Source organism: Meles meles, chromosome 17 (assembly GCF_922984935.1).
Source record: "Meles meles chromosome 17, mMelMel3.1 paternal haplotype, whole genome shotgun sequence".
NCBI lineage: Eukaryota > Metazoa > Chordata > Mammalia > Carnivora > Mustelidae > Meles > Meles meles.
The window spans coordinates 60,677,770-60,690,959 of NC_060082.1; the positions used below are offsets into that span (position 1 = coordinate 60,677,770).

A 13,190-nucleotide genomic window follows, 5' to 3' on the forward strand; every position below is an offset into this window, starting at 1 on the left:
AAATACTTCTTTAAAACACTTTGCTGTGGCCTGAAATGCTTCCAGTAGAATTTCATTCTTAATTCAGAGTCGGGCTTTAATCCTTATCGCAAATTAAAGTCTATCTTGTAATTAAATTCAGCCGTTTAAAAGTCTAGTCATTTTATTGTTCCATTATTAATCATGATGAAAAGAATATGATCTAAAATTGATGACAATAAAATTTCATCCTTATCAAATCAGGTGAACAACTGGAAAATCTGAAATGACACTTGAGACTCCATGCAATGTATATCGATTTTATTAATACTTAATTCATCATTAAGAGGGGCAGAGAAATATTTCCTATGTTTCTGGAAACACAGGAATTTTGAGCTAAAGAAAAACCGTAGCTATCACTTCTCCAAGGTTTTCACTTCCTGGGAAAGAAGGTAAGACTCTGAGACGTTTGCTCAGGAAGATAGCCAAAAAGCCAAATCAAGAAGTTGAATCTTTGGACTCACAGTCTATAGGTCAAGTAAGACCCAGAATTTTACCCTCCACCATTAGTCATGCAGAAATCTGCTACAAATCATTAAGGTAACTGTGAATTCTTTATTCCTAAAAACTAATCCTACTCGATTCTAACATTATTTACAAAATGACATTTTATTGTTACTATTTGAAATTTGAACATCCTAAAATTATTCCCTCATGTAGAAAATACTACAGAGGAAATGAAAAACTTATGCAAACATTCCGCGGATACAGTATGATTTTGGTGCCTGACTGCAGGGTGTGCGGTATGTCATGTAACAGGCAATTACCCTGGGATTCTGAAACTTCTAGAAAGCAGCCCGTTTTCTATGGGCAATCTTTTACAATGGAGCCGTGGCACTGGAGATATTGAGGTCAGTTACACTAGCGTGCTATGGGATCAAGAGACACATGTGTTCCTTGAATGCATCTTCCTTTCCCACATCCCAAGCCCAGCCCTGCCCTGTCCTTTGGTCAAGTTGCCACATTGGACCTCCCAACCAGAATGTCTCCCTCTCATCCCTGCTGGGTAACATCCTACCCACCCTCTAAAGATGCCAGCTCCCCCTCTTCTAAATCCTCATACCCTTGTAGAGTTTGCTAATTACAGTTACTGGGATCTCTGGGACATGTATTTGTTTGCATACCTGTCTTATACCTTCCCTTCTTTAAGAACAGAAAACAGAAGCCCATTCTAGGCCAACATGGTACATGGGATACATGACTGTTGAATTAAAGCAACAAGTGGGGCGCCTGGGTGGCTCATTGGGTTAAGCCTCTGCATTCGGCTCAGGTCATGATCTCAGGGTCGTGGCATCAAGTTCCGCATTGGGCTCTCTGCTCAGCAGGGAGCCTGCTTCTCCCTCTCTCTCTGCCTGCCTCTCTGCCTCTTGTGATCTCTGTCTGTCGAATAAATAAATAAAATCTTTAAAAAATTACATGCAAATGGCCCTATTAAAGTGATCACTATGAGGAATAGGCAGCATGACATGAAAATGCTGGATAGAGTTATGTGAAACAAGCAAAAACCAGAATTATACCTAGGCTATGTTTACTACTTGTAAATATCATATATGCATATGGACAAAATGTAGAAGGGAAAACAGAAAAATGAAAACAATTCATTCTATTGGGTGATGGAATTATTGGCTTCTGTGCATATACTTATGTTCACATAATAAATATTATTTTAAAGTGTATACATTTGTATAAATTCATAATATTTATGCTGGATATCAATACTAATATTTCTGGATTGTTTAAATAAAAAGAAAAGCACATGGAGTTGTCCTCTGTCTACTGACTTCTAGTTTGCTGCCCCGCGTGGACACGTGGGGAGCCATGGGCCACCTGGTTGCTATCACAGTCCCAGAGTCGGTTCCCAAGAAGGTGCTCTGTGAGAATGGCAGGTACGTCTGTGAGTCCAACGTTCAATGTCAAAGGAAGCACACACACAAAAATTTTTAAGGACCAAAATATGGATCTCTCAGTGAAACTGAAAATATAGCAAAAACTCCTTGAGTTCAGTTTACAGCTTCCTAGTCTTCTCCAAAAGCAAACATTTCTTTCTAAATGTTTACCCCATAAGGCATATGCTTCCTAAATGGGCTTGCTTTATGTCCTGTTTGTGCCCTTCTCTCTAAATCGCCCTAAATTGCTATCTTCAGATATATTGTTTCTGCTTACACATTTGATTTTTTAAAAATACATCATTATGGCGAACAGCATTACCATGTTTCCTGGAGAACTGAATGATTCTTTTTTGAGTGTTTGAATTTCTACTGTGTTTTCATGAATGATGATACATACTGCTACCTAAAACCTCTGCCCAAATCATTAACTAAATTACCAAATGCTAAATGTCCCAACGATCTCCAACTTGGTATTATTCACTGGGGCAATTTGGAACTGCTTCTTTAAAAAAAAAAAAAAGAAAAAGAAAAAGGAAAAAAAGGAATTACTTTTTCACTGCTCATTTTGTGACTTTACTGACATAATTGTGGTTTAGAATGAAGACATTAACTTTGCCTGGCGTTGGAGAAAAATGAGAGGTTCGATAATCTTTTATTAAACGAAGATATTTTTATTTACATAATCCCATTTGTCCCATTCAAGCATCGTGCAGCGCCAGGACAAAAGAGCCTGATTTATTAGACGCAGGCCAGTCTGAAGAATTTGCTCAGAATTCTTGGTTAGGCTGTGATAAGAACACAAATTTATCTGAACAATGCTTTAGGGCGTACTTAGGGAAGATGCTATAAAAAAAAAAAGCTTTATTGCATCACACATGGAGGCAGATTCTGACTCTCATGGGCCAGAGCCAGCATGAACTTCACACTACATTAATTTGCACTTGTCGATATGCTGCTTTGCAAGTCTTTTGTAGGCATGTTCAAATGTGTACCCTGTCTCCTGCGCTAGAATATAAACTCCCTCAGGGCAGGACCCGGGTCTTCCAGCTAGCACCCCCACGGCGCCTCCTCCATCGGTCTGGGGAGGCCGGGCCGGCGCGTGCGTGCGAGGGCGCTGCCTGGGCGGGGAGCAGGGAGCGGGATGTGCTAAGCTTCCAGCCGCGGAAGAGGGTGTGAAGAACAGTGGCGAGCAACTCTGTCATCACCAGGACCGAGTGATTACATGTGCTAACGGCAGGCCCAAGTGGCCCCTCTCCCAGTCAGTTTGGAGAGGCAGAAGTGCGACTGCAGGTGGTAGTTGGGAAGTCTCTCGAGTCTGGCTCTCCAGAAGCCGTCCGCTCTCTCAGTACACTCTCCCCAAGCCTCCTGACGAGAGCACAAGGCATTACAGACACAGAGCAGAGAACAGAGCCGAGGAGGATTCTGCTTTAATGTGTAGGTGCGAAACTACCAGGAGAAAAGACGAATGCCACTACTGGCCGCTTGAACAGGGAGCCTGAGATATTCTGAAGGTGCTTCCACAGTCCAGTGGGAGACGGTGGGCCTTTGGCATCCTGCCATTTTTGTGTGAAACTAGTGATTTCAGGGAAGAGAGTTCCATGGCCTATTGCTGCGATCTCCTTCCGTCTCCCTGTCAGAAAGTTCTTCTTCCAGGCTACTGTGATTTCTAGCGGCTGTGATTAAATTACTTTGTTCCTATTCCTTCCGTCCACACGGAAGATCCAGAGCAGGCGTGTAACTTTCTCCTTCAAAGAGTCTGTCAAGTGCTTGAAGGCAGGCACAGTGATGTGTTAGACTTCTCTAAGTAAAAACGTACAATTCTTCACGTTTTCTTTATTGCTTTTGTTTCTCTGGCCTTAAGTAGGCCCTCCCTTTAGGACTTGCAAGGCTCCTTCTCATCCTTTCACAAAATAGATGCGCTTCTTCCAACAATCTCATTCATTCCAGTGAACTTCAGAAATAATTCCCGTGTTGCTAGAGGCCGTGTGGGACTTCAGTACCGAAGTGCCGAATCCTACTGCTGCAGACGGGAGCTCCGATTCTTTCTCGCCCTGATTGTTCTAGCCAAAACCTTCAGATCTACTTACTTGGTTTGCTCAAGGAAGTCCAAACCTCAGTGCTTCCTGCTCAATTGTAGCCACAACTCCAAAGTGATAACTCATGCAATGCTGGGTTCAAAAAAAAAAAAAAAGTCTTCCTGCCTCTTGAAAAATTTTTTACCACCTTAAAAGAAACTGTACCACAACATACATTTTATATTTATATTTATACTCTCATCTAAACCATTATTTATTTTTAAAGATTTATTTACTTATTTGAGAGTGAGACAGAGAGGGTGAGGGAGCATGAGTGGCAAGGCAGGGGCGTGGAGAGCAGGTTCCCTGCTGAGCATGGAGTCAGACAAGGGGCTCGATCCCAGGACCCTGAGATCATGACCTGGGCTGAAGGCAGACACTTAGTCAACTGAGCCACCCAGGAGCCCGTTTCATCTAAGCCATTATTAAGCCACAGGCCACTACTACGGTAATGACATTCTAACCTGCCGCACACTCACGTGGCAATGCTTCGGCTAAGCGACCAGGGTGAGGCCATGCACCACACTGCAAAATACCCCGAAACCATTAAGTTACCACCTGAGACTGATGAGTCTCCAAACTCAAAGAACCCCACCTTCCAGTAAGGCACGAGAACCTCAAGCCATCCAGTTCTATTTCTGTACCCGGGACAGGGACGGCAAACTTCTACGAAAGCTCAGGTAGTAAATACTGTAGTCGCTGCGGGCTACGGGGACGGGGCTACTGCCCCAGCTCGACTGTGCGGAGGAAAGCAGCCGTCGACAGCACGCGCATGAACGGAAGGGGCTGGGTTCTAACACAGCTTTATTCGTAAAAGCAGGCAGTGGGTCAGACCGGCCCCGGAGGTGCAGTTGGGCAGCCCCCTCTTACGGGTGTGGGGCATACGGGCGTGTAGAACACTCGTGCACATCCATGCGTGTAAGTGGGCGCGTATCTACCTGCAGCAGCCTGCCCGCCCCCATGGCCTTTGCAGCATCACGGGCGTGTGGCCGGGGCAGCCATCCAGAGCTCCGTGTTTAGGAGGGTGCTGGGCTCTGCTGTTTAATGCTCTGTGGTCGACATCTTGAAATCTGTAATGATTGATTATCTATTGGCATTGGCGCTTTGTCAGAGATGTCTGATGGGACAGTGGGACCCCCCATCATAGCTGTGGTCTTATGTCTTCACTGCCTCCCAGCAGCCCCGAGGTGGGACTCAGACACTGTCCCCTGCAGCTGCCTCTTCTGGCCCAGGCTTGGGGATCTCGCCGCCCTCTGCCTCGGGTAGAACCAGGTCATGGCAGTGTGAGGGCGGGGAGGGACGGGTTGTGTTCTGCTGTTGCCCTCTGCCTCTGGCAGGAGCCCGGATGTGAGCCTGGGGAAGATAAGGTTGAGTGTGTCACCCCTGACAGACAGCCCAGGACACGGTGATGACTATCCCTGCCTCCAATTGCCATCACTGCTGCGCGCTCGGGAGATCCAGCACGGAGTCTCTGCCCTTCCTGATCCGGGTCCCACCAGGCCTGCAGTCCCCCACGAGCATGCCCGTGTGGGACGTGGTCCGAAGTCAAACAGCAAATACTGGGCAAGAGGGAGAGAAGGGGAGGGAGGAAGAGGGAGAGAGAGAGAGAGACACTCTAGAAGAAGGGAAAATGCTTTTATATTGTAATACCTCTAGCAGCACTTTCTTCCTGCAGTTTGGACACAAGCCCCTGCATTTTCCTTTTACACGATCCCCTGCGCAACCCTCTGTGCTCTGAAGATCACTTTCTGAGATTCTTGTACTAGAAGGGAAGGTGGCAAGGAAACTTCCACTTAGGCAGCACTACGTAAGAGGGCTTCCCGCAGCATTCCCCAACCTTAAACGTAAGGCTCAGAAGTTAATTACGAATTGTGGGTTTTCGACTCTAAAGGGATCTGCTGACTGGGGTTGCCGCATGGGGTCACTTCCCTCACGCAGCTGCTGTAGGAGGAATTCTTATTTCTTCAGAACCACGACGGACGAGTCACCTTGTATAAAGCACAGCCGACATGTATGAAATATGTATGAAATTTAATAGGACACCAGCAGATAATAAAGTTGAAATTTTGCTGGGATAGCCCCTTACTCCCTATTAAAGAAGATAAACCCAAAACATTCTGACATACAAAACACACCCGCGTGTCGGGTGTGGATAAACCAGCTGTGAAAGGGGCACCACGGAGATGGTCAGAGCGAGCGTGAGTACGGGCCGGGCATGACGAGATTTTACAGAATTATTGTTAGTATTGTCAGGGGTGAGGACGACACAGCGATTACGAAAAAAAAATCCTTCAGAGGCACAGGCTGAGGGGTTCACGGGGGAAATAACATCATGTCTGAGATCTGCCTCAGACGCTTCAGCAAAAGGAGCAACAGAAGAAGGAGACAGATGAACAGGCTGTGGAAGAGAAGATGAAGAAACAGACAGTGACAGAGAAGAGGAAGAGGAGAGACAACATGTGAGCTAGAACAGGGACGAGCAAAATGATTAACCTAGGTGATGGATGTGTGGGAACTCATCATGACATTTTTTTACATGTTTTTCAACTCCCATAATGAACTCCGTGTGTGTGTATGTGTGTGTACCTGTGCCTACAGAAAAATTTCAAATAAAAACTAGGGCACAGATTTTTCATTCTCCTCCATACCAAATGTCTTCTGTTTTGTTTTTTGTGTTTTTTTTTTGTGCGAGAAGCGTTCTCTCAGACTGGCAGGAGCGCTCTCCGCTGAAGAGATACAAAGGAGTTGATGGGAAGGATCATCTGCCCATGGGCTCCTGACACAATATAAAGAAGAAAAGGAGAAAGTGGGAGGAAGAGATCGCTATTGTTCCTCCCCTAACCCTTCCTTCTAATTATGCCAGAGTCAAGGCTCGGGTCACAAAGAAAATGATTTTGGTGGTCAACCATTTGCCCTGTTCTGTATACATCAAAAAAGCTCTTGTTCTTACCACATTCCAATCTCACAGTTTCCCACCTACTTTAGAGACGTATGGAGAAGCCAGATTAACAAAAATATGAACAAAATGACTATATTACAAGGAACGCTTTGTCTGTACACCAGGAGATGGCCTTCTTGTTGGGCTGAACTGCACGATGTGCAACACTTTAAAAGTTAAATATGCTGTGTCTGTTATGATAAGTATTTCCAACAAATGCGTAACATGCACAGCTTTGAGAAGCTGAATGTAAATTTCTCTCTTGAGTGCAGATGGTGGCCAAGCAAAGCAGCTCTTTGGTCTTAGAGACAGAAGGTCAGGTCATGGCTGAAAGACCAAAGAACAATTGCTGCTTTGCTCCTCCAGATCATGCACGGAACGAGACACCACCACTTTCTTTTCTGAAGCTGCCTGTTCAGTACAAAATAGTTACAAAGAGCACCTCTAAGATTTCCCCACATTCTGTCCCAGAGAAAATGATAACAAGTACATCCCATCACAAACCCCTTGTAACCATTCCAAGGTTTTATTCCTACCCCCTGTGACCTCCTAACAAGGCACATCTTTATCTAAAAGCAACACTGGAAATCATTATGAAACTGCTAATGTTTGACTAGGAAGCAGGAAATGTTTACAAATGAAAAAGCCTTCTTTAAAAATCCTGGCCTCCGCGTCATTGTTGGTTAATTGCAACGAGTTAGAGCTCTGAAAGACAGATATTATAAATACTTCTACACGTTATTCATTTACAATTGATACGATAATCTTATTATTCTGACCTTGTTTTGTCTCCCTAGAACATTATCCTGTAATTTTAAATAACTCAGATACTCTTATTTTTTTTCCAATTAGTTCAAGTTGTTATGTTGGGCAGACATTATAGAATAATTCAAAAGCATATAAGAATGCCTGGTGAGCATACCAAGATAACCTTTAAAGAAAAAGAAAAGTCATAATATGTCAGGAAAGGAACGTTCTGTTTGGTTTGGTAGTGCTAGACCTTCCGCTGCTGCATTTTCAGTCCCACTATCAGGCCCGCCCCCAACTGGATGCAACACAACAGTTTCATTATCTGTATACATTAATAAGGAAAATTCTCAAAATTAAAACTCGTAACACTCTGAATATAGTGGTACAAAAGCAGAATCTGATTCTGGTTGCTCAGATGTTAATTTAGTGCCAGGGATTTCAGCCATGACTTGAAAAACTTTTTCAAGTACTAAATTTCATTATCACTTTCATTTTTAATACTTTCCCCAATCGTCTTTACATCATCTGTATAGAGAGTTCACTGGGTTGAAAGGGAAAAGATGCTGGAAAGCATGGTAAAAGCTATGAACTAGAAATACATTTGAAAAAAAATTACTTTAAAGTTTACCTACTTCTAAATTGTGGTTTAAAAAAAAAAAAATACTGACACCGAGAACTCATTTTACTGAATAGATATCAATGTGCGTCCACTGAACAAGAAGCATGAAAACCTTCAATGTTCTGTACTGTAACACAAACGTAGAAAACCCAAAGTGAGTCTCTTAGAACTGCCTCTCCCAAAACTTTATCCATGTCATCAATCAGAATTGGAGTAGCTACGGGATCTCAACAAAGATATAACATAAAACATCTGTTCAACTGAAATGGAAGTAAGCAGCATTTCCCCCTAACATTTCTAATTTCCCTGTATTTAGGGCTTCTTGAGCAAACGTATTCATGGTTATCTTAGTTAAAACTGGTTTCGCTCTGCCAACAATCAATTTGATTGACATATTTACATATCAACTCATCTCATCTTACAAATTTTAAACTTTTTCACTTAAAATTGGATTCAAGTTGGCATCTTTCAAGAACTTTATGTACGTATATTTTAGGTTCAAACTGTGCATTAGAACATTTTTTTTTTTTACTTTTGTAAGTAATAGATACACATATCCAAATGTATATTTATGACCTGTCAGATTGGGATTTCATATGCAGGCAGTTGTATTCTCACCATTTCATGTGAAAGGTGATAATTTTAGGCAAGTATAAATGAAATTCTTTTAATAGCATAAACGGGATTGTTCCATTAGTTAGAAGCAATATAATAGAAATAAATAACTTACATCTTTAATTATGTCTTTAATCATCTTTGTTTTTATGTCTTTGTCATCTCTTACCTCATCTTTAATTTCAAGATCCCTTTTAGTTTTTGTTCTGTACTCTCTGTGTTCCTTCTCTGCCTCATCCTTCTCCATTTTGGTTTTATTCAACTGATAGCGCATTTCCCCACACACCTGTTAGATTGTAAAAACTAGATCAATAGCTGCGGGAATCCACCAGGCCATGCCTGCAATCAGATCTTTTGGTGCCCCCTAGAGGTCATATGCATAAAGTACAGTACAACTTTCCTAAGAACGGCCTTTTCCGTTAGAATATTCAATGTATTCTGTTAAGATGTGAAGGGAGTATCAGGTATTACTGAATTTAACAAATTCAAATTATGATAAAGAAATGCATAACTAGGAAGTTTAAGTAATGTGCCCAAGATTTTTTGTGTAAAATAATTTTCAATTGCATATTATCATCCAAAATGCATTATCGTCTCCATCTTATATAGATAAAATCATTAATTAAAATATTAAGCTATGTGACTATCCATTCAGATTGTTATGGTTTAAATAGATATTCTATATAGTAAAGTTTTCCCTTAAAGATTTGGTCAGTTAGGCTTTTATTTAAGGAAATTTATAAAGGAATTTTTCTCTCTGCTAAGAGACTGTACATATGGTATTAAGGTGTATAGTAGAACACAGTAGTTACTGTAATCTTTGCAGACAATGTCAATCTTAAGCACTGTGAGATGTATTTAAGTTAATAAACACTGTCTGACAAAAGGCACAGACAGGAACCATTTATAACTGTAGCATTCAACATAAAAGGAAAATACACATTTAAGTGAAATGATTTTAACATATCATTAAATAATGAATACACATAGCATCTTAAGAGTGTCATGTATCATCCTTTATATAATTTTCTTTTTCAATCCAGGGCCTCCACAGACAGGTAAATATATTTGGAAAATCCAACCAGCAGATAAATCTAAACAAAGAAATTATGAGCCTTTGAGATAACTGAGAACTGCAGAGAGATTAATTAACACACAAGTCTGCTAATTCAGTGTTTGATTTACAGATACAACTTTCCAAAAATCATGTATCATCCGAAGGTTATAGTTGCTTGAAACTTTTCAATTTGGGGATTTCTCCAAAACTGGTTAGAACTTCAGAAATTAGCTTTTATCATTACTGAGGTATTAGAATCTTACAAAACCTTTGTCTCCCATGTTCAAATAAATATACTTTGAAAAATAAACAAATCTGTGTCTAAAGGTTATAGTTACAAGACAGAGGAAAGTAAGTTTTTCTCCCCAGTGTCCCTCAAAATGCTAGAAAAAGAATAAAATTACAAAAAATTATTTGAAATTCAGATGCTTTGAATGTGTCATTGCTGACCCCTCTCATTTCAGAAAAAAAACAGTAATTTACAAAAAGTTATTAATTTTAAAGATAAAGTTTAAAATTAAGAATGACAGAAAAAAATTAGAAGGGCCCCAATTTGCTTGCTTTCTTATTCTTATTCCAATTTATTTGATTTAAACACATGAATGAAATGAAAAAAACCCAATTGATAGTACCAAAAAAAAAAAAAAAATTCCCCAGTCATCGTGTTTCAAACCCAATACCAACACAAAATTATTGATTATTATATGTCTAAGCATTCAGTTTTATTTAAAATTATTCTATCCCTTAATTTTATTTTTAAAGTTCCCTTGCCTTACTACTTTCACTTTAGCACCTGCTAAGTTAATCCATAACCCTTAAGTTTATCTAAAATAAACTGGCAAATTAAATTGAGGTAGAATGATATCTCAGGGTTGGAGTCACACAAGGAATGCTTCTAATGCTTGAGTCTTTCTGGAAGGTTCTAAAGACAGAGGGGACATCTTTACTGTACACGCTCCAACACAAAGTTCTCTCCCTACAAAGGACCGGACCCTCTCACCACCAGCCTTCCCCCTATAAATCTGGATTAACCACGGCCAGCCCTCGATATCCATTCCCTTACTTCTACCCTTACCTTCACACAAATACATTTATGATATTGGAACGTATGGTATTTTAAAACTTTTATGTTAGCTAGCTTGAATTTTAGAAAGCAAATGGAGAATTATAGAATTCAAGGGAAAAATAAGAAAAAATAGGCTTTGTTTCTTCTGTATATAAATTAAAGGTAAGTTTAATTACTAAGTCATAAAGTAACAGTGGCATTACAAATCTGTCAATATTTAGGAAGACATACTGACAAGTAAAATGCAGTATGGGGGCACCTGGGTGGCTCAGTTGGTTAAAGCCTCTGCCTTTCGCTCAGGTCATGATCCCAGGGTCCTGGGATCGAGCCCCACATCGGGCTCTCTGCTTGGCAGGGAGCCTGCTTCCTCCTCTCTCTCTCTCTCTGTCTGCCTTGCTCCCTACTTGTGATCTCTATCTGTCAAATAAATAAATAAAATCTTAAAAAAAATAAATAAATAAAATAAAATGCAGTATGAAAAGGTATGCATTTCAAACAAAATCATCTGTGTAAATTGGTAAAAAAAAAATCAATCCATTGTATTACATCATGCATGCCTTTATTTAGGTTTCTTACTTTTAAAGCAACTTCTTGCTGAAATCTACATGGACTTTAGTGTTCCATAAATATGTACCTTAGAGTAACCAGCAAAGACTATTAAACATTTTAGTTTTGGGTTTACAAGCTTGTAATGCCCATAGCGCAGACACTGTGATATTTTATTTTATTTTACGATTTTATTTGACACTGATATTTTCAAGTATTAAAATAAGACACTTGGTGTTGGAGCTTTGATTTCAGAGACCAGGTTGAAAAGGAATGGGAGGCGGAGAATTTTTTATGTTAAGTACACTCTTCATGTGGTAAATAAATCTCTTTTACTATCACTGTGGAGACCAAACCCATGCGATCTCTGGTGTTTAACATCTCTCCCATCTAATTTAGAAACATAAGTTTAACCAAATATTCAATGATTAAAGTCATGAAACTTGCTTACTGACAAGTCTGTCTCAGCCATTTAACCTTGAGTTCTTCCAGGACATTATTTGTGTCTGGTTCATCTTCTGCATTTACAGCACCCATCAGAGGGCCTGTCAATAATACGTAAATGCTGGCTTCATGACCATTATGTGGATCTTTACTATCTTAAATAACAAAACTTCTCCACTCCAAACTGCTTTCTGGGCTTTGTCCATTAGGGAAATACTAGAAACTAAAATCTCACTTTGTACCTTTGTGACATCCATTTCTTTGGAAGCAAGTTGGTTTTGAACTTCCTCAAGCTGATCAACAGCTGAAATCTTCTCTCTTGTGACCTTTTCAACCTGGGCCTCCAGTTGCGCAATGTCTTGAGACAGGGACAACATCTGTAAGAGGAAACAGAAATCCTAAACCATAGTGCCATTTGACACAATAAAGATATATACTTTTAAAGATTTTATTTATTTATTTGACAGAGAGAGAGAGATCACAAGTAGGCAGAGCAGCAGGCAGAGAGTGGGGGTGGGGGGGGGAGCAGGCTCCCCGCCGAGCAGAGAGCCCGACGCGGGGCTCGATCCCAGGACCCTGAGATCATGACCTGAGCCGAAGGCAGAAAATTAACCCACTGAGCCACCCAGGTGCCCTGACACAATAAATATTAAGAACATTGATTACTCAGCCATAAAAAAGAATGAGAATTTGCCATGTGCAACAACATGGATGGACTTAGTGTAATGCTAAGTGAAAGAAATCAGAGAAAGACATAATATCATACGATTTCACTCATTTGGGGAATTTAAGAAGCAAAACGAAAAAAAAAAAGAGACAAAGAAACAAAAAACCACAGACTCTTAAATACAGAGAACAAGCCTCCCCCAGAGGGGAGGTTGGTGGGGGATGGGTGAAATAGATGAAGGGGATTCGGAGTACACGTCTCTTGATGAGCACTGAGCAATGTACAGAACTGTTGAATCAGGGGCGCCTGGGTGGCTCAGTAGGTTGGGCCTCTGCCTTCGGCTCAGGTCATGGTGTCATGGAACTGGGGTCCTGGGATCGAGCCCTGCATCGGGCTCTCTGCTTAGCGGGGAGCCTGCTCGCCCCCCCCCCCGCCTGCCTCTCTGCCTACATGTGATCTCTCTCTCCCTGTCAAATAAATAAAATCTTAAAAAAAAAAAACAGTTG

General features: G+C 41.0%; 1 protein-coding gene across 6 annotated transcripts in view; it reads right to left on the reverse strand.

Annotated features, from left to right (window-relative positions):
- Nucleotides 1-13,190, reverse strand: part of SDCCAG8 (SHH signaling and ciliogenesis regulator SDCCAG8) — a 230,453-nt gene that overhangs the window by 144,952 nt on the left and 72,311 nt on the right. For 5 of the 6 annotated variants that reach the window (XM_045982261.1, XM_045982265.1, XM_045982262.1 and 2 more), the window contains exons 11-12: nucleotides 12,260-12,394; nucleotides 9,074-9,190 (exon numbers count right to left, since the gene is read on the reverse strand). In XM_045982261.1, the coding sequence (XP_045838217.1) occupies nucleotides 9,074-9,190; nucleotides 12,260-12,394 (252 nt within the window). The remainder of the gene's footprint in view (nucleotides 1-9,073; nucleotides 9,191-12,259; nucleotides 12,395-13,190) is intronic. The other variant, XM_045982263.1, reaches the window with a different exon arrangement.